Source organism: Corythoichthys intestinalis, chromosome 1, assembly GCF_030265065.1.
Source record: "Corythoichthys intestinalis isolate RoL2023-P3 chromosome 1, ASM3026506v1, whole genome shotgun sequence".
Lineage (NCBI taxonomy): Eukaryota > Metazoa > Chordata > Actinopteri > Syngnathiformes > Syngnathidae > Corythoichthys > Corythoichthys intestinalis.
Window position 1 is genome coordinate 62,637,001 of NC_080395.1, and position 22,070 is coordinate 62,659,070.

Here is a 22,070-nt window from a genome sequence, read left to right on the forward strand (position 1 = left end):
TTTTTGAATGAATAAAGAAAGACAAAAATGTCCTGGCCAAAATGTGGCCAAACACAAATCAACATTACTTCAATCAAAAAAGTTGCTTCAATGGAAAAAAAAAAAAAAACAAACTTGACTTCAATGGAAAAACAAAACAAAACAATCAATCAAAGAAAAATAGCTTTCACGTGCCTTTTTTTTTTTTTTTTTTTTTTTTAGTTTTTTGAGTTTCAAATTTGTTTTTGCATTCATACACATTTTTTTTTTTTAAATTGTAGCAACATTTTTTTTTGGTTGAAAATATATATTTTGATTGAAGCAACTTTTTTTATAGACACCCCCACCCCCATTCTCCTCTTTCACTGGCCAATAGGCCCCCACATGGTGTAAACCGGAAATACATCTCGCTGACGATAGCACCAGCATATTAGTAACTAGTTTAGATGTTCAATGTATATCTAGTTGTTGTTTGTGTATGTGTTTCTTTTCCTTCTTCTCTTGTATTTCTTTTCTTCTGTCCCCCCATAATCCCTTCCTGTTCGCTGCTTTGTCATAATAAAAAGGTATTTTGAATGATCACAATGGGAGTATGTCAGACTCTCAATGTGAAACATTAAAACTGTTCAGAATCTGGGCACTTAGACTTCCATTCTCTGTGTCAAACAGCTGAACAGGACAGGTTTAAAAAAAAAACAAAAACAAAAACAAAAAAACAAATCAACATTACTTCAATCAAAAAAGTTGCTTCAATGGAAAAAAAAACAAACAAACTTGACTTCAATGGAAAAACAAAACAAAACAATCAATCAAAGAAAAATAGCTTTCACGTGCCTTTTTTTTTTTTTTTTTTTTTTTAGTTTTTTGAGTTTCAAATTTGTTTTTGCATTCATACACATTTTTTAAAAAAAATTGTAGCAACATTTTTTTTTGGTTGAAAATATATATTTTGATTGAAGCAACTTTTTTTCCCATTGAATAATAAAGATACAAATCTACCTCCATATGGCTCCGCCCAGAAAATACAATTTTTGCCAGGGGTAACTACATTGGCACAACACCGGCGGGCGCACCATATTCAATGGATGACGATCTTGGCGAAAAGTATTTCCTAAGCCGCCTGATTTAGAATTCCCCTCAAGAATGATGGGAAACAAAAAACGGTCATTGTCAACTTATTATTATAAATATTCTTGTAAGTTAATTTTAGAGCTGACACTGCGGGTCATCAGCATGTTTTGCCCCCCATAAGTCAAACTCCGCCTATGTCTGTGACGCGTCTTTTCGCTATCTCTAAACACGGAACAGATAGTTTCAAGCTCCGTGTCTGTCTATTGACAGCGCACAGTTTCGTCAGCTCGCCACGTACTGTTCGATGCAACCGAACTGCAAATTGATTTGACAGGCGTGTAACGTGGCCAATGAAAACGAAGTATTTCCACTCGGTCCTCCCACGAGCGGACTAACAAGCTACTTGCCGACACAGCTCTTATTTGAGAAGAGGCGAGGATTCATGGAAATTATGTTTTACAGTCACAGTAACGTGAGTATACAACAAGCACATTAAGCGGGCTATTTTTAATGCATGTTACGGTGAGGGTTTATACTGAACACTAACGGAATCAAATTCCTAAAGGGTAATTATTAGTTGCCTGGGAGAATCATTGCTAAATCTGACAGTGCCATTGCTAAGGCTAACATCAACATCACCCTCTGGCTACATAATAATTTGACATGATTTGATTTAATAGTGGAGAAGGAACATTAGCCCACAAAAATAGATAAAGCCATATCAAGGCATTTCAAAATCAAATGTCTTAGAGGTTGGATTTTAGTTGCCATTTAAAGTCTATACTTGTGTCTTTGGTGTTGCAGATGTGGTGCAGTCGTGTCTTGCTGATCAGCTGGGGTATGCTGCTGCTCCAGCTGCTCAATTTGGAGGCTGTTCCCATCAGTAAGGACAAGACTAAAATTCAAGAGCCACCGGTCAAGATAGAAGATGCTCCAAGTGTTGTAAGTGTTTTCTTTGCAGTCGGACTTTATAAATGTTTAATATTGGATCTAACTCAGCTATTCAAAAGTTGACACTTAGGACCTTTAACCCATTATAGAGCAAGTGACTATTTTAAAAAATATTTTAGCAGTATTTATTATATATGTCATTTAAATAGTATTACTCATTATTGTAGTTTTTTTTACTAAGTTATAATTATAATATAATTATAATGTATTACCATAGACCTACTGACATGACACAGGAAAGTTGGCCGATCCGTAGGGGGCCTATTTTCAAAAACTTCAAATTCAAATATTTTCAAAACCAAAGCTGCTACTGACCTAAAACCAAAACAGGCACCTACCTGAGCCATATATGAGTCTCCATGAGCAGCTGCATAAAAAAAAATCAAAGTTGTTCCCTTATAAAGTTCTGATTATTTTTTAACCCTTTAAGGTCTGGGCCTATTTTGTCTTATTTTGCATGCCTTTGAAGTTGCCTTTATATTTCAAAGAAAGAATTGTTTACGATGGCCTGGTTTGGTCCCTTTTTTTGTGACACCTTGAACTTCATGTCCAAACTGTTGTTTCCTTCACTGACCAATTATAAATCATCATTTTGGGCCCAAAAAGACCAAAAATTCCAAAATCATTTTGTCAAAATTTTTAATATTGATGTCCAATTGACAACCAAACATGCGTAACGAACCGTTTTGAAACTTTGTAATATTTATTCAACATGTTAGGATGAACATTCAACCAAAAAAACTTAGAATAAATAGTCTTATATTTGACAATTCAACATAAACAACAGGTATAGCCATAGGCGTTTTTTGCCTTTATACATGCTCTAGTCAAAACAGGTTATATACAGCAGACCAAACAGTGAAAAAATATACCATCTAACACAAAAAGTGTTTAGAGGCCATCTCTATATGAGTTTAGGTATTGCGGCCCATCACCTGATGAAAACTGTGTACACACAATCAAGCTTCTTGAACACACATTTCTATACACAAATTGAGAAGACTGATTGTGGGAAAAAAAAAAAATATATAACATTGGGAAAAAAAGTATTTTCAAAAATATTTACAATAAATAAGTTAAATTTTTTTCAGGCATGCCACTCCGAAAAGCAGTTTCGTCCTGGAATTAGACACAGGGCTACATCAAACAGCCCACACTTCCATGGGGTGTCGGTCCTCTTTCCACCCTTCCATTTTCATTTCACTTTACTTTCATTGTCACTATAAATGTACATGAAAAAAAAGTCAGTATTTATGAAAATAATAAAGTATAAAATAAAAATATATATAGAAATAAATAATAATGGAAATCTATATGTATGACAATAGAAAGAATACCATAGCTGAATATGTGCTACATCCCTAATCTTCATATAGAAGGAAGACCACAAATTATACTTTGATCCGATATGCACATTTTATTATTATATACACAAACACACACTTATATTGCATCAAAATTAACTTTGTCTTGCAATATCAAAAGAAACTTTCAAAAGAAACTTTTTCAGCAGCATAAAAAAAAAAAAAAAGTGGGTTGGCTTACCTCTGCTCGTCGATGGCGTCACCCACGTGTTCAAATCCGTCACTATCTTAACTCGAGGACTCTTCCGAAGAAGACGATGATGACGAATTTGGACCATCCTCTTCCTCACGTTGATCAAAAAGCACAATTGCTTGCGCTAAATTTAGTTATCCGTTCATTCTCAAAGTCACACAAAGTCGCTCGCTCGCTCGATTCAAACGGCCGTCGGTCGCCACCTCGCTGCTTCAGAACACTCCTCCCTCTCGTTCGGTGGAACCTCGCACGGCAGTTATATTTATTTAAAAAAACAAAACAAAAAAAAAACGCATGTTGTGCTTCCACTGTGACTTCGAAAGGGTTCGTTTGATTTGTGTTTTTTTCATGGAGCTTCCGTTTTGAAAAAGGACAAGAAATGATGGAAATATAGACATAAACAAATTATCCATGCAGCGTTTTAATGTTTTTTTGAGAGGACAATAAAACTATAAAACTTAAATGACAATATCTCACGTTTTAGTTGGTCGATTGACTTCAAATAACAACGAGAGTAAACCGCAACTTCCGCACTTTAAAACGAGACCAACCAACGGCATGTGGGTGACGTAATTAAAACGCGAGGGCGCTTCAAAGACGACGTGCGCTGAGGACGCGCCGGCGCGTCCTTCGACTCTCAAGGGTTAAATAAGTATAACAAAACTTAAAATGGCTATAAAAGTCTAAGATTTTACACTAGATGCACAAAAATCACCAAATGCAGAGATAATCACCTATATTTTCAGGATCAATAACAATATTTAACATATCATATAAGTTTTTGACCAAAGTAGCAACTTAATTTAACATCAGAAACTTAATACTTGAGGAAATCACGCAGAATCAAATTAATAAATTCTATATACAATCACAACTTATTATAGAATAGCCCTTTATTGTTATTATACAGTTATACAATGAAATTGTGGAGCATTCCTTTACAGTGCACTATAAGTTAAAATCTCAAAAGTGAAGTGCAAGCTAAGCCTGTCCCAATATGCAATAATTCCCTTTATCGCACGATAAATAAAAATGAAGGTGGTAATCTTTCCGCTGCGATTTATATATTTATGTGCGGCAGACATGCTGTTAAAAGTTCAGATTCCATGTTACCAACTGCGCAAAATGCATCTTCGTTACAGGTCCGGCAAAAAATAGCGCCGGAGCCAATCGTTCCCATTATATCGTATTGTTCAAAGTATATCGGCCGCGTCAGTGCTCCGGATTGACTGTGGACCATCTCCAGCGTGCCGGTGTTGTTGACGTGTGGGCGCTCCCGTCAGGGATGTCATTTCACGCAGGGCGGCTATTTTTCGGCATAACACGGGATATTTGAGTGGCAAATTAAGAGAGCTGTGCTTCAAACTCGTCCTGTTTATGAAAGTCGATTGTCATATGCTGGTGTTGTGCAGTAATGAGCAGATGAGACTTCTGTGGCGTTTGCTAACTTTTTTAATGCGCGCGCACACTAGATGTCATGAAATAGCAAACTATATGTGCTACGTCCCATGCCACTGGCTACGTGAGCCCAGAGTGATTATGGGACACGTAGTCCATATACTACATCGATGAATTAAAAGCCACCATGACTGAATGGAAGTTAAGCAGGCCAAATCAATCCATACTAGTGACTATAGATAATGCTGCAAATATTGTTAATTTAGTACGTGACACAGATGGATTCAGACCACAAATAGGATGTCTTGCTCATGTAGTAAACCTAACTGCTAAGAGAGCTGTAGCAATCAACAGTGTGCCCCGCCTCACTTTACAAACAGTAAAGATTGTTCTCAGCACTTTTATACTAAATTTCTTCGGATCAGTAAGAAGTAAGCACATAGATATTATGCACTAAAATGCATGTTTATATGATGGCAATTTAATAAAAAAAAAAAAAAAAAACGAAACAAAAAATACATTTGTTATTTTTCTTTTCCAGAGCATTAAATGTATTGAATCAGATTGAAAATCGTGGCCCCGTATCGAAAATCGTACTGAACCGTGGCTTAACTGTATCGGTGCATCCCGATGGAACACCATTGCAGAAGCTATGAGGGGAAAAGTTTTCATTTGCCTAAATGCTTAAGTTATTAACTGCAATTGTATTTTTTTTTTCTTGAAAAACACATTTTATTTATTCTGTGTTTTTGTGCGATATTAATATTGTTGTCTTTTACTTAAGAGGCATGGTCTATTGTTTTTAGTTGTGATTTCTTATTGCGTTTAAATGGGTGTACTTGATCTATTAATATATACTGTATTCTCACTGTGTTATTGTAAATTGGTTTTAAAAAAATTGCGGGGGCGCAATAATGTCGCATATCGCAATAATTTATGAGATAAATTATCGCACACTAAAATTTGTTATCACGAAAGGCCTAGCAACACCATCATAATGCGCAGGGTTTTCGGAGCGTAGCGAACAAGCTGCTTCATTGTAAAAGCCGCAAGGTAGAAACAAAGAGTAACGTCTTATAGTCCGAAAAATACTTCTAGGGGTTTTTAGTGCCTAATATCTGGTGATACGATTCATATCATGATTAGATTCCGATACTACACTTTATGATAATTATTGGGATATTTGTATATCACTTTAGAAATGAACAAATCAAAATGGACGTTCATCAATTTATTCTTGAAACCTCATCCAGCACTCATGTAAACATGTTTTTGTTTGAACAACATATGGCTTTCATTATAGCATTTTCTCTTTTTTTTTAGTGCGAAAGTGCTTTAGTGCAAACCAGCTTTGGTCCAAACTTGCTTATATGCAGGATTCTAAACTTGAAATATGATTAAAAAATAGGGTTTAACATCCTAAAGGATGTATGGCATGTTCATAACAATCAGTTATAAAAAAAAAAAAAATGGCTGCTGGCAGGTCAAAACATTAGCTTCAGCATCCAGGTGTTCCCGTAGTATTTCGTTTGCATTGCACAGCTTGCATTTGGTGTGGCTCTCGTCACACTCCATGCATGTTTTTGCAGTGAAAGCCAAAATGAGCCCAAATTTAGGAATTATATAAATTCGTCGGGGCCAGTGTTGTTAATCTTACTGAAAAAAAGTAATTAATTATAGTTACAAATTACTTCTCCCAAAAAGTAATTGCGTTAGTAACTCAATTACCTGAATGTAAGAATAATTAGTTACTTGGCAAAGTAATTGGTGATAATTACTTTTTTTTTTTCCTCAAAAAAAAAAAAAAACATTGGCCACACTATGTGAAGTTTTTTTGTGAAGGTTTTTGGTACAATTGGCCCGAGCCCAATTCTTTACCCTAATTTACCCTTCACCCTGAATCAACTGTTAAAAGTTGTTAAAATTGCTCCCATTATTGCATTAGTTCCCTTCTCTCTACTTTCGACAAATGAAAGTTTTAAAACTATTTCATCATTTAAAGATAGATTTAAGTCAAGATTTTGCCGATTTAGAAGTGTTTTAGATAAAAAGTTACTTAGGTTCGTTAGGAAGGTTCTCTACAACAGAGCCGTAATAAAAGGTCTACTGCTTTAAGATGGCGGCTGTTTACTAACGCATCTAGTGCCGTGTCTGTCATTTTGCATCTAGTTATATCTATATACAGTATATACTCGGGGCATCTTACAACTCCTAGCAAAAAGTATGGAATCACCAGTCTCTGACGAGCACTCACTCAGACATTTTATTTTGTAGAACAAACTCGGATAAAAAGCTTGAAAAAAAATAATGAATTAGTTCAAAAGTGCAACTCCTTGGCACTCAGAAACACTAAAATAAATAAATAAAAAACATTGTGGTCGTCAGTAAATGTTACTTTTATAGAGCAAGTGCAGGGAAATATAGACCCTACCCACGTGACGTCACAACTCCGCCCTCCTGACTGGTGCCACCCAATTGTCCGTCAACACATCGTGTTTACCTGTTACGGCTACGTACATTCCTCCTATTTACGGCGTGTTTTTCTGCTCGTTAACATTAATAATCAAAATGGTGAAGGCGTGTGTGGCGGTCGGTTGCAATAACAGAGAAGATAGACGGAGAGACTTGAAGTTCTACCGGATTCCGAGAGACCCGGAGAGGAGAGAGCGAGATGGGCTGCTGCAATTCGACGAGAAAACTGGGCTCCAAACGATTACCACAGATTATGTAGTAGTCATTTTATATCTGGTAAGATGCATTTAATATATATTTAGAGGGTTTTGGACTGACAACCACAATTAAGATCATTGCTAGGCTAATCGCCGACAACATACACGTATGTATGTAGTGAGAGTGCTATCGCTAAACCATATAAACATTAAAAGCCCTAGCTCCATTGACAAATGACATGAAATACATTAGACTTGACAATGGATGTTAACAAGAACAAAAGATTTTGAATTGAGAATTTCGTAACTCACCTTTCCAAGCACAAGATAGATTCCTGCCGAATTTTCGTGGACGAGGACCTGTTTCACCCAACCAGCAACAAAGTATTTATAAGCCTCCAAGCTCTTAAAGTTTTTCAAACTTTTGTGAGAATAGGCTGATTTTGTGTGGACAAGATAGTTGTAAATATCAGGGTAGCTAGCAGATGTCAGGCAAATACGGCGAAGACAGCAGGTCGAAAAACATCGATTTAGGCATCAAATATGGATCTGGCGAATGGATAAACTGAAGCTTTTCCACATAACGCCTTTTATGCAACGCATCCAGTGAGTTTACGGCATCCGAAAGCACCGGGTCTTCCATGAAATGCAATATAAATTGCTCGATCAATTGAGACCATTGATAATACAGACACAAAATGACGGACAAGGGGGCGGAACAATACAGCGATCACGTGATTTTGTGACGTCGGTGGGTAGGGTCTATAGAATCTCTCCATTCTAGGGAAAAAAATTATGGCGAAACAAAGAAAGATAACAATCAAAACACATCTCTAGTATTTAGTTGCACCACCTCTGGATTTTATGACAGCTTGCAGTCTTTGAGGCATGGACTTGATGAGTGACAAACAGTATTCTTGATCAATTTGGTGCCAACTCTCTTTGATTGCAGTTGCCAGATCATCCTTGCTGGTCGGAGCCTTGCTGCGGACCATCCACCCCCCACCCCAATTTCCACCACAGGTTTTCAATAGGGTTGAGATCTGGGCTATTTGCAGGCCATGACATTGACTGGAGGAGTCTTTTTTCCTAATGAATGCTTTAACAGTTGTAGCTCTGTGGCATGATGCGTTGTCATCTTGGCAAGTGATTTCATTATCCCTAAACATATTTTCAATTGAAGGGATAAGAAAGCGGTCTAAAATTTCAATGTAAACTTGTGCATTTATAGAAGATTTAACCACAGCCATCTCCCAAGTGCCTTTGCCTGACATGCAGCCCTATATCATCAAGGACTGAGGGAATTTTGATGTTTTCTTCAGGCAGTCATCTTTGTAAATCTCACTGGAACGGCACTAAACAAATGTTCCAGCATCATCACCTTGTCCAATGCAGATTCTTGGCTCATCACTAAAAATAACCTTCATCCAGTCATTCAGTCCACGATTTCCTCTCCTTAGCCCATTGCAGTCTTGTTCTTTTCTGTTTAAGTGTCAATGATGGTTTCCTTTTAGCCTTCCTGTATGAAAATCCCATTTCTGATTTTGCACAGTTCTGTCACATACCTTGACTCCAGTTTCCTCCCATTTCTTCATTTGTCTTGTTGTATGTCTTCTGTTTTGAAGACATATGGCCTTGTTTGTCATGACGTTTGGATGTCTTCATCGGTCTACTAGTATGCTTAACTTTCCAACCTTGCCATGCTGTTTGTACTTGGTCCAGATGTTTGATAAAGCTGACTGTGAACAGCCCAGATCTTTGGCAACTATACGTGTAACGTTACCTTCTTCAAGAAGTTTGATAATCCTCTCCTTGAGCTCAAGAGACATCTCGCTTGTTGGAGCCATGATTCTTGTGAATCCACTTGGTCCAGCAGCCCTCCAAGGTGTGATAACTGCTGACTAACGTGCAGATCTAATCTGAGGCACGGGTCCAATTGAGGAAAGGAAATTGACTGGGTGTGTCTGTATTTTCTACTCAAAATGGAATGATTCCATATATTTTTCTTCGGAATGGAGTGATTCTATAGTTATTTCCCTGCACCTGCTCTATAAAAGTAACATTTACTGTCAACCACAATGTTTTTCATTCATTTGGTTTCTGAATGCCAAGGAGCTGCACTTATGAACTCATTCATTATTTTTTCAAGGTTTTTATCAGAGTTTGTTCTACATAATAAAATGTCTGAGTGAGTGCTCGTTTGATACTGGTGATTCCATACTTTTTGCTAGGGGTTGTATATCTCAATCTCAGCCATGTTGAAACCTTTGCTCCGTGGGGCCAAATCCCGTGGGACTAAGTGTGCTGCCAACTAATGAATGCGAGTTGAAGTGCAGCTACTGTATTATTTCCACCAAAAAAAAAAAAAAAACACGTGTAAGGATCGATATAGATTGATTTTGAATCGATACTAGAATTGCGTAACGTAATATTGTGATATATCTCAGAACCGATTTTTTTAGTTTATTCTTTGAACAACCATCTTCCACTTGAACGTCATTTATACTAGGTCTTGTATTTTCCTTTCAGGATACAGGCCTTCACTATGACCGCTACCTTAGAGAAGTCATCGATTTTCTCGAAAAAGACGAACATTTCAGAGAAAAACTCCATAATACAGACATGGAAGATATCAAGGTAAAGTGACCTTTTGTTTTGTTGTTTTGGGTAACAGATCAATCTCTTCTCCATGTGAACCTAAATGAAACGATAGTTGATAAATATTGGGATTTTTGGTTCTGATCCCCCCCAACACTTACAGGACGGTAAACTCGCCAAAGAGCTGGACTTTGTAAGCCACCATGTAAGAACCAAACTGGACGAGTTGAAGAGGCAGGAAGTAAATCGACTGAGGACACTCATTAAGGCCAGGCATGACCTTGAAGGTGGAAATGGTAAGTCAACTTGGCAAAGAAACAAACATATCCACTAACCCACTGTACATGTGTCACCTCCGTAGATATCGCAGTGGACCACCAGGTTCTGCTGAAACAGTTTGAATACTTGAACCATATGAACCCTCATACATTTGAAGTGGAAGATCTGGATCGTCTCATCAAATCGGTAGATAGCCAGCAATATTTTCACGTTTACCCTTGAAGCACTGTTTTGCGAAAGATTTCTCACTACATTTACTATACGTTAGCGTTCAAAGACAAGTCGTACAGTTGTTGTCGTAGATGGACAATTCATCCCAGAAACATTTGATCGAAGTGCAAACCAATGTTTTTCCTCTCTGTAGGCCACAAATGATCTGGAGAACTTTGACAAAGAGAGACACGAGGAGTTCAAGCGTTACGAAATGATGAAGGAACACGACAGGCGGGAACACCTGAAGACATTGGATGACGATCAGCGAAAACAAGAGGAGGAGCACTATGAGGAGCTGAGGAAAAAACACGCCGATCACCCTAAAGTCAACCACCCAGTAAGTCTTTCTTATGCTGGAGGTACACTCAGTCATCATGTTGAGTTCATATCTAAAAATAATCTGAATGCAATCTCATCATCTCTTGCAGGGCAGCCAGAATCAACTCAAGGAAGTGTGGGAAGATACTGATGGTTTAGACCCAGAGGACTTTGATCCCAAAACCTTTTTCAATTTGCATGGTAAGGCATTGTTTTTCCATCTTCTCCCACGTGCCTGATCGCTCTGTTTTCCTCTGCCCAATGCAGACACCAACGGAGATGGCTTTTTTGATGAACAGGAACTGGAATCACTGTTCACTAAGGAGGTGAGAAGTCATGTTTATTTATGTTTTGGCGGAAATGTCCTCGAGTGATGCTTTCTATCTGCCATTTCAGTTGGAAAAACTTTACGATCCCACAAACGAGGAGGATGACATGGTAGAAATGGAAGAAGAGAGGTTGCGCATGAGGGAGCATGTCATGAATGAGGTATCAGTTTCCAGTTTTAGTTGACAAATATTCATTTTACAATTTCATACATCCTAAACTGGACTTGCAGGTGGATTCAAACAAAGATAGGCTGGTGTCATTAGATGAATTCATGACTGCAACAAATAAAAAAGAATTCTTGGAGCCAGATAGTTGGGAGGTGAAATACAAACAACAAATATGATTATGTCAATGAACTGAAAAGACTGTAAAACTGAGTACATTTACATGGTGCGCGCTAGACGTTGGAGCAGAACCAGGCCTACACAGATGACGAGATGAGGGAGTTTGAGGAGCACCTCGCTCGTCAAGAACAAGAGCTTCACCAGAAATCCGCCGATCTTGAGAAACAGAGAAACGAGCTGGAAAGACAGCAGGAGCAACTTAATGCACAGAAAATGGAGTTGCAGCAGGTAAATCAAGATTTGCTCCCAGTGTTTCACATTGAAACAACCTATGACGTGGATTGACATTTTTCATTCTAGGCAGTTGATCATATGGAACGACTCCGGTCTGAGAAACTAGAGCCCCCTCCGGAAGTCCACGGTGGGTTCCCATTTAATTTTTATTCACGGGTTTTTGCTGGCAGGCTGATGTCGTGATGTTGCTTGATGTGTTTTCTCGCAGTGGAAGGAAACGCCATCCCGGAGATCCACGCTCTCGACAATCAGCAGCAGCACAACCAAGAGGCTCTCGGCCATGAGCATCAGCAGGCAGCGCAGGTTCATCCTGAGGCTTCTCAAGACCAGAATCAGCAAACAGGCCAGCAGACACACCAAGATCTGCCTCCGGGCCATCAAGAAAACCAACAAAGCCAGAACCACTTGCAGTAGAGCCTTCACAGCCGGACTTTTTCAAGCTCGTCCTATTGGTGCTTTGGATCTTGCTCAGGATTGAAAAGCACACAAGATGAACAATGCCAGTTTCTGGTGTCCGACTTATGAATAATGGATTTTAAGGAGCATTTGTCAACATACTGACATACATGACAGGGACATTTGAGCTATAACAAATTTTGAGGCCTGTGGATAAAGTCACTTTAAGCCTTTGAACGGAACACAAATGTACTATTTGGTATCACTGTGAAGGCCCCGCCCCTTCACAAGAATGACTGAAATGTTGTTTTGCAACATTGCAGTGAGACCCAAATTTGTCACCAACTCATTCACTGCCATTGACAGTGCTAGATATCCTTTCCAACTGAAGTGGAATGGCTGGCATTGAGTAATCATGTTTCACTGCGATTGATGACGCTAGACCTCCAATCCATTAAGCGCTATCAATGGCAGCCAATGGGTTAAGAACAAAGTATTGACTGAAATGTTTTGCATCTTTAAGAATATATATATAAATATGGAGAAAAAAAATCACAAAATCTCTTCATAACAGTAAGGATGACTTGGTGGTCATCTATATGTTCAACTAATCTAACCAATGACGATGTTACAACCACAAAAATGAAAATCCTTGGATTTGAATCAGACATTTTTAAAGATATCTTTGATTTTGTGGTTTACAATTTTGTTTGGCACAGTTTGGAGGTTGTACAGTTGAAATACCACTGTTTTTGCTCATACATCATTGTGTATGATGGAGTTTATGACTTTTTAATCAAACATCTGTTGTGAACACAATTTGAACAGCAAAATATTAGCATTTGTCTTCGCATTCATTTTAACCGACCCAATGAGAATTGAATGTTTCCACAAATCCTAAACGTGATGTCATACGGCATCATGCTTTGCAGTGTTATGATTTCCATTTGTCCTTTGCATCTGCCAAACTGTACGTCTTTTTCCTTTTAAGCCCACAAAAAAATTTCCAAGCTGTGCCGAGAGGAAATTTTTGCAAAATGTGTTGCATATTAGTTTGCACAAGAAGTACAAGTGGTTCTGTTATTGCTTGCTGCTGGATTAAATTGTCATTGTATATGTTGCTACTTGTATGCCTCAGTTTATCTAAGGCAATAAAGTGATTACATCTTTCAGTTTGAGCAAGTGGTCATAATCAGTCGCTTGCAGTGTATTTTGTCACCCTGTAAATTGCAATCTGGCGTCATAGTTGTACAACTCCATAGCCATACTGTCTTAAGAGCAGCAAGAATAGTTGCTTTTTAATAGAACAGCTTTATTTATTGAAACAGTCTTGACTGATAACATCAGCATACAAAGAGGTGATGGTGAGAGTTTAAAAAATGTCAGGGGAAAAAAAAAAAAGTATACAAATGAGGAAAAATGACAAGCACATGCCAGAGAAAACTCCCGGGAATCATTTTAACAGTGGCAGGGTATTTTTTGCATTTTTTTTGTACAAAAAATAAATTAATGTATTCTTTCAAGTTTACAGGAATACTTGCTGATCCTACATGGAGTTGAGAAACTCAGCTTTTTTTTTTTGTTTAACATTGAGAAGAAATTGACAGGCAGGCTGACTCATAAGAAGGCCAGGATTTTTTTCAAAAGAAAGATTGTTAATGATAAATGAAACAGTACAAAAGTGAGTTATTGTGAACACATTCAAAAATCCTGAATGTTAAACGTAGCGCGACGAGGCAGTCATTAGGATCGCATTGCTTGAGCATTACCTCGGGCCAATCCTCGAGGCCCCTGGGCTGCTCCCCGTTTGTAACCTTGCTGGTAGCCCTCCTGCAACACACACAAATTGACTAAATAAAAAAAAATATCTGGACAGAATAAACTGTTAAATCAGATTACGCCCCTAACCCCCTATTTCAAAATGACAAATATTACCCTCTGGTAGTTGTTACTGGAGTAGTCCCTGGCCCCCGTGTTGAACTGACTTTGACCATAACCACTGCTGGGAGGATTAGAAAAAGGAGGCCGGTAACCTTCATACCCTCCTGGTGACAAAAAGATGGTGAAAAATGTTTTTTTTTCAATCTTAGGTTGCTTTTTATTCAAGTACAATATCAATCTAACATCAAACATGTCATTTTATGGAGACACCATGTACGGTCACTTATGTGATCCTCTTTGTTTCTTAGGACATCCACCACATGGTGGCGCCTCTTTATGTTGTATGTTCACTTTCTTCTTCAGTTGCTACCTACTTTTGGGGGCGTCAAGTGTGATCATGTGTGCGTGGTCCGTTGCACTCCCGAGTGACGAGTATTTTTGTCTATTAAAAGTGCATAAGTGTACGTCTGCTCCCCCCCCTTTTTTTTTTTTTTTTTTTTTGCGCTCCAAACTATGGAAAGTGTTGCTAAGAACAGCACTGCCATGGTGCTATATGGTAGCATCTTGTTGCAAAGGAAGTAGTGCTGCAACTAATAACTTAAAAAAAAAAAGAAGCTTTGAATCAAATTTTGCCGCTTTGAGGATTCCATTAGAGTGACGTTGTAATGGTGTGTTCAGAAAGTGTTTGGATTTAGTTTTATTGATTTGGGTGAATATACTGCCGTCTAGTGGCAACAGTGAAAATGACATAACTCATCTAACATGGCTGAATCAAGCTACTCCCTGTTAAAACTATCATAAGGTAGGTTTTTGTTTGAGTTAATATTTTTAGTTATGCATTATCATTTCGTTTAGAAGTGTATTTAGCAGTTTTTTTTGTGGGGATACATGTATGTGTTTTAATAATTTATGAAGAGCTTTGTAAAAAAAAAAAAATAAAAAATAAAAAAACTTGTGGGAATACAGGTATGTGTTTTAATAATTTATGAAGTTTTGTAAAAACAAACAAAAAAACTAGCATTTTATAGCATTTAAACTAGTAGACTTTTGCTTTGGAAGTTAGCAAATTGTTTTGTATTTGTAATTGTATTGTCATTTTATATATATATATATATATATATATATATATATATATATATATATATATATATATATATATTATATATTTTTTTTTAATATTGTTTGCACTAAGCTCAATTATTTTTAGTTTTAAATACATTAATTGCTCTTGTGAAATGAAAGTGCAATTGTACAACATGGCATTTAATGCTCTTTAAAGCAGAAATCTTAGCAAGCCAAAATATTATTGCAAGCATAAACACGTGTTTCTTTGTCTACTAAAATGTATTCTGGAACGCAATAAATGTCCGAAATCTGGTTACTCAATTATTCGAACTAACTAATCAATAGATTAATTAATGAAATAATCAATATCTGCTGCCCTAAAAGGAAGCAATCTGTAGTGTGTAATGGAAGTTCATTCCGACCAGAATTTTTACAAATTCCCTTAACGCTTGATGGAGAAACTTTTTTTTTCCTTTTAACAAAACAGAACACCATAAAGACCTGATGTTTACAGACGTGGACATCACATTTGGTATCCACGTGATTTGTGATAACATGTGAACACCAGGTCTCAATTATATTAGTGCTGCAACAATTAATGGATTGACTCGAGTATTGGATTAGAAAAAAAGATTCGAATTAAATGTTGCTGCTTTGAGTATTCATTTAATTAAAGTGGCGTTGTAATGGTTTATTTTGAAAGTGTTTGCATTTAGTTTTATTGATTTGTGCCCTCTAGTCTGCCTCAATTCACATGGCTGAATCCAGCTGCTCCATGTTAAGATCAACATAAGCTAAGTTTTGTTTGAGCTAATGTGTTTTTAAGGCATTCATATTTTAGATTTTAAGTATATTTAGCCGTTTTTTTTGTGGGGATATGTGTCTGAACCATTTGAAGGGCATTGTTAAAAAAAAAAAAAAAAAAAAAAAGGTTAGCCTTTTTCAGCATTTAACCTAGCGGACATTTGCGATGTAATTTAGCCAATTGTTCTTTTGTTGTACATAGATCTTTATTTATTTATTCTTTTGTACTGTTTGAGGCTCAGCTCAGGTATTTTAATTTTTCCTGTTCATTATCTGATTACTCGATTATTCGAACTAGTTCATCAATTAATCGACTACTAAAATAATTGATAGCTGTAGCCCTAAATTATATTAATAATTATTATTAACCCTTTCAGGGGTAGTGGTCACTACAGTTGACACTTAATACCTTTAACCCTATATAGGGCAAGTAACTACAGTATGTTAGCTTGACAAAAAAAAAAAAAAAAAAAAAAAGTATACTGTATATATATATATATTTTTTGTTTTGTTATTTATTGTATTTATATGTACACATAAATACATATATTAAAACTATAAATACATTTATAAATGAATACAATTTTAATTGAAACTAAATTAATGAAATCAAAATGAATAAAAACACACACACTGATTATGGCCCAAAGTAACACTCTGATCCTCCTAATTAGAGATGTCCCGATCCGATATTTGGATCGGATCGGACGCCGATATAGGCAAAAAATGCGCATCGGTATGGGATCGGCCGACACGGAAAAATTCCAGACTTCTGATCCAGTTTTTTTTTTTTTTAAAAAGTCCGGTCCGGGTTTTCCAGCGCACCGATTTACATAATCCATTCCAGTTTTTGCTTCGGTTTCCCTAAAGTCCGGTCCGCATTTTACGGCACACCTTCAACACACTACATTTACGTTACCGTCTCCCAATTTACCGAGAGACTTTATCGGTAAAAATGTCAGCTGTTAGGATCATTTCATCTTAAAGGACGACAAAGACGAAGAGGCAGTGTGCAACATATGCCACAATTAAGTCAAGCGTAGTGGTAAAGCTGTAAGAAGTTTTAATACAACCAACCTAATCAAGCATTTAGCGAGATACCACCACAAACAATATGAGGAGTATGTTAAGAAAACCGAAGACAAAAAGAAAGGTCCTACGCAACTAACACTGGCAGAAACTTTTGCTATGTGTGACAAACTGGCACTCAACAGTCCCAAAGCCCAGGGAATAACAAGAGTCATTGCCGAAGAATTCATTCTGGATGAAGAGCCATTAGCTCACGTGAGTAAAGACGCACCATCCAACACTTAGAACCACGGTACAACATGCCTAGCCGTCATTACATCCTTGAGCGATTCGGCCGTGGAAGATTCGAGAACGATTCACAAACATCCAAATTCCGATTATTGAAATATGTCAAGTAAAGTGGAACTAAAATACAGCGTGGTCTTCGGGACGCAATGAGAAACGGACTGCATTACGTCCCGAAAGTAAACATAATGCTTGTCATAGACCCGGGTAATGCCAATGCTCAACTCAAGGCTTTAGCTCAACTCATGCCGCTGGATAAAAAAACACAAGAATACCTGACTGCTGCTGACAGCCGCTACAAACTACGTCAACGTCGTTTTACAGGAGATAATAGATATCATATGTATATAGAACTAGATGCTACACGACAGACTCGACTGCGTTAGCAACATTGAAGTATTGAAAACCAGATGCGTTAGTAAACAGCCGCCATCTTAAAGCAGAAGACTTCCCTAGTATTAACTTTTTATCTAAAATACTCTTAAATCGGCAAAATCTTGACTTGAATCTATCTTCAAAACAGTTTTAAAACTTTCACATGTCGAAAGTAGACAGAAGTGAAATTATGGAATAACGGGAGCAATTTTAACAACTTTAACAGTTGATTTGCAAAATTAAATGAATGTAGTTTAAAACTGCTGATACAGAATGGGGACTTGAGTATTTTATTTACTGTTTTGAAATGTTAACTTGATACTGAAATAGTCGTTTATTTAAACCTGAGAGGCTTTTAATACAATTTTTGTAACTAATGCACGAAACATTAAAAGAATGTAATAGCTTGGGGGATTTGTGGGATTTTCCACTGAGGTTGTTGGTGTGTTTTGCTTTTTTAAGACAGTTTACAATATTATTTGGACATTTTACTGACTGACTATGCCATTTCTGTTTGTTATTAATAATGTTTTGTGTTTGTCACTGAATAAACAGGTCAGTTTCTTGTTACCAACCATTGTGTGTTATTCAAACTCACCTAATTCAGCTGGCTAGTTGTTATCAAGTGTACTAAAACCTTTTTCAACATGAGTCTGACAACTAAGGAGGCTTAATAATTTTAAACTTTAACACATGCTCAGATAGGTCGGTATCGGCCAGTATCGGTATCGGATCGGAAGTGCAAAACAATATCGGTATCGGATCAGAAGTGCAAAAACCTGGATCGGGACATCCTTACTCCTAATAGTACAGTTTTTAACTCAATGCACGTCACTGATGGCGATAGACGAGAAATTCATTTAATAATGAAAGACTGGCAGTAAATGCTCATGAATCAGTGCCAGTGACTGTGCTTGGCGTCCAATCTATTTTGACTGTAAGGGGCAATTGAACCTCTAGATTGGATATAGATAAACTTTGCCATTCCAGTACGCACAAGTGAAAATAGAACGAAATGTTGTTGCATTTGGCCCAAACTGTTGAGAATAAAATAAAATGAATAAAGTTACGCAAAAATATGAATACACTAATACAATTTGAATAAAATCTACTGCCAATGGCAGACAGAGAGTTAAATGAGTGTGCTGTAAGGGTGTTAAAAAAAAAAAAAAAATCATTTATGTGTCCAAAGGTCTATTAATATGATTGTTCACTGCTATCCCTTTCCAGGCATAATGGAATGGACGTCTATCACCGTCAATAGCAGCCAATGTTAAGTAGATTGACCCCAAATAAACAAATTACCTCGAAATCCATTCGAGGAGCCTCGGTAGCCGTTCATGGCACCTCTGCTATTCCTCGGACCGCCGCCACCACCACGTGGCACACCTCTGCTGCTGTAGAAAGGCTGGCTGGACGGCCCAAAGCCTGAATTGGGTGACGAGTCATCGTGCACAACGGATGAAGGCAAGACCTGGGCTTGGGACTGGAACCCGGCAACAACTGGAGGGCACCGCATGAGGTCATACATTTAAATACTGCACACTGTATTAGTTGACTGCAGTGTTGAAAAAGATGTAAATCTTCATTTCTTATTCACCAGATTGTAATGTCTCCTGCGGGATGTCGGGCTGGTCCACAGCAGTCTCGGACTGACCAGCAAAACTCTGCCCATAGCTCCCAGAAAACTTGGACGGCTTTAAAGGATCTGCTTGGCCACCAGGAGGGGGCACAGGTGCACCCATATTAAATACCTACAAAACAAATTTGACTTATTTTTACAGGACAGGCCGAACAAAAAGACCGTCCAGTCATAGTTTTTTCTCAGCATCCAAAATTGAAGAAATAAGATGGAGAGAGCTACATGTCAGGAGGGGAAAAAATGGAATGACCTGTAGGACTGAGACAAGGAAGGAGGTGTGCGCATGGGTGAAGTTCAAGAGTGGACACGGATACAAAGCATTACCGCTTGCACTGACTGGAAAGGTGCAGCATTGACATTTATGCCTCCAGTGTGGGTGGGTTTAGAGGCAGGTGGGAAGGCAGAAGAGAGGGAACAAGAGGCAGACGACTGCTCAGAAGACAGAGACATCGCAGCCTAGAGGGTTGAGAAAAAAAAAAAAAGACTAGGGTTGTGGAGGTGTGAACGCTAAAGAAATTCTTGTTGGGAATCCACAATATGTCGTCGTATGATGTACAAAAAACAAACGACATCGTCAAATGATATCAGAATTGATGGCATGTATATTTACTGTAAAAAGGTACAATAAAAAGATTAAGATTATTTTTAGCATTTGAAAGATAAGCCAATATTGATCCCCCTTAGGGGAAATTCAGGTATTGCAGCAGCGTCACAACAGCATAGTCAAAAGGATAAAATATAAAAGGTATATACAATTAAAAGTGGAATCTGAAGTGACAGTTGAAGATAGGCGCTATGATAAAATAACAACGATCCAGAATTGTGTGTGTGCGCGCGAGAGGGAAAAAGAGGCCTGTGACTGAAATGCTTTTGTTGTGTTTTGGCATATTTATGGTTCACGACTGCTGTCCCAACTTTTTTTGAGCCACAAAGCGTTTTAAAAGAAGGGGAAAAAAGAAGAAGAAAGGATTGCTTAGTTGTGTTCGCGTGACCTTGTACCAAGTGGTCCAGTTTATGTTGGTGGACAGGTGGTTGAAAGAGCCACTTCATAATTAATATGTGCAGTACACCGGCACAATGCATTATTGGTTGCGTTACTCAATTGCTTATTGTTCATCACGTCAGAGGAGAAATTGTGATTCGTCCTGTTGTTCCCTTAAAATACTTACTAGTGAAGGTTCCTTTGGTCCTGTAACCGCACTAATCTGAGAAAGTCTGGATTCAGCGTGAGCTGCTGGAAGGACAGCACAGATGATGTGAAAAATGATTAAAAGTCATCCCAAACATGCTTTTTGTCAATGAGGCAGAAGCAAAATATGGAACTTTCTTGAAAAAAATTACACAAATGTCTTTCAAAATGAAATTTAATTTGAAAGTCACCGATTCAAAAACTCTTGATTTTATTTGCAACGTCACTGCTCTCTGGAAACGATTTGTTTTGTTTCAAAAAATTACATGAGGTTTTGTGCAAATACCAGTATACAACACACTAGAAGTGTGTATTGCCTTATATCCGACAATACGATTCGTATCACCGTTCACGATTCGATCCCGATTAATCCCGTTACTACACTTGAAAACGATTATTGCGATATTTGTATACCACTTTAGAAAAAAGAAAAGAGACAGAATTTATACCAATTACTTCCTGAAACCTCATCCAGCAATCACGTAAAAATGTTGTTTTATGTTTGAACAACACATGGCTTTCATTATAATATTCTCTCTTTTTTTAGGCCAAATCTGCTTAAATGCAGGATTCTAAATAATCCATGCCTTCGTTTTTGCAGTCAAAACCAAAATGAGCCAAAATTTCGAGAGGAGTCTGGCTGCAGCCCGCCTCTCTCAGTACCCTGCGCCGCTCTTCTCAGTACCCATCCCTCAGTCCCCTCAGACCGGAAATGTCGTCATCCCTTGCGACGAAAACAAGTTACGTTATTTCACCTCTCGCGAAGAAAACACGGTAAGTGGCCGCACAGAAAAAAAGTTTTTAAAAGCGTATGCATGTTTAAAAATGTTAAATAGTTAAACAACACTTGCGGTGAAAATATGAAGTGTTTATTCCGAGTTGAAAAGACTGTACTTATATCTAGTATTCTTAATGTAATTTAAATAATGTCTTCCTTTACTAACTGCATGTGACTTTGCTCTACTTATATTGTTTAATACGCGACCCTCGTGAGGAAGAAGCGGCATGGAAAATGAATGAATGAATGAACGTACTGATGAATTCAGCAGCGAATTGGCTAATGCTGCTAATGCTTTTTACATTTTTTTTTTCACAATGAACAGTCTTCTTTGTGTAGTTTTCATTATATTGCACTCTTATTTTTCATTATGTACATGCCTGCAATTCGCAGCTCGCTGTTTTTGTTGTTGTATGGTATTGTTGTTTTGCCTTCATTTGTTTTGTCTGGTCCTTTGTAGTTTGAATGTTGTCACATGATCCAAATAGGACAAGGTTGTAATTTTTTCTTGATATTGTTACTCTGCTTACCTATATATTTTATCATTTAAAAAAATTTTTTTTTACTAGCTCCAAGATCACCACCCCATTGGGAAGAAACTAAATCACGACCCCCAAATGGTAGTCTTCCCATGCAGATACAGGGATGTCACACAGATCCAAATGGAAGTAAGTAGCATAAGTAG

General features: G+C 37.6%; 2 protein-coding genes across 6 annotated transcripts in view; one reads left to right on the forward strand and one right to left on the reverse strand.

Moving 5' to 3' along the window:
* Positions 1–1,362: 1,362 nt before the first annotated feature.
* nucb2a (nucleobindin 2a) lies at positions 1,363–13,509 on the forward strand. The gene is made up of 13 exons (XM_057834712.1): positions 1,363–1,522; positions 1,855–1,992; positions 10,155–10,262; positions 10,387–10,519; positions 10,585–10,688; positions 10,867–11,052; positions 11,144–11,234; positions 11,301–11,359; positions 11,430–11,522; positions 11,593–11,682; positions 11,765–11,935; positions 12,008–12,068; positions 12,150–13,509. Exons 1-13 carry the CDS (start codon positions 1,493–1,495, stop codon positions 12,353–12,355), a joined length of 1,470 nt encoding a protein of 489 aa, XP_057690695.1. The 5' UTR covers positions 1,363–1,492; the 3' UTR covers positions 12,356–13,509.
* A 390-nt stretch (positions 13,510–13,899) lies between these two features.
* The window catches only part of LOC130915007 (caprin-1-like), a 32,526-nt gene continuing 24,355 nt past the window's right edge, over positions 13,900–22,070 (reverse strand). For 2 of the 5 annotated variants that reach the window (XM_057834666.1, XM_057834683.1), the window contains exons 12-17: positions 20,588–20,652; positions 19,743–19,874; positions 19,377–19,530; positions 19,082–19,279; positions 14,273–14,382; positions 13,900–14,167 (exon numbers count right to left, since the gene is read on the reverse strand). In XM_057834666.1, the coding sequence (XP_057690649.1) occupies positions 14,081–14,167; positions 14,273–14,382; positions 19,082–19,279; positions 19,377–19,530; positions 19,743–19,874; positions 20,588–20,652 (746 nt within the window). In that variant the 3' untranslated portion in view covers positions 13,900–14,080. The remainder of the gene's footprint in view (positions 14,168–14,272; positions 14,383–19,081; positions 19,280–19,376; positions 19,531–19,742; positions 19,875–20,587; positions 20,653–22,070) is intronic. The other 3 variants (XM_057834675.1, XM_057834700.1, XM_057834691.1) reach the window with 3 other exon arrangements.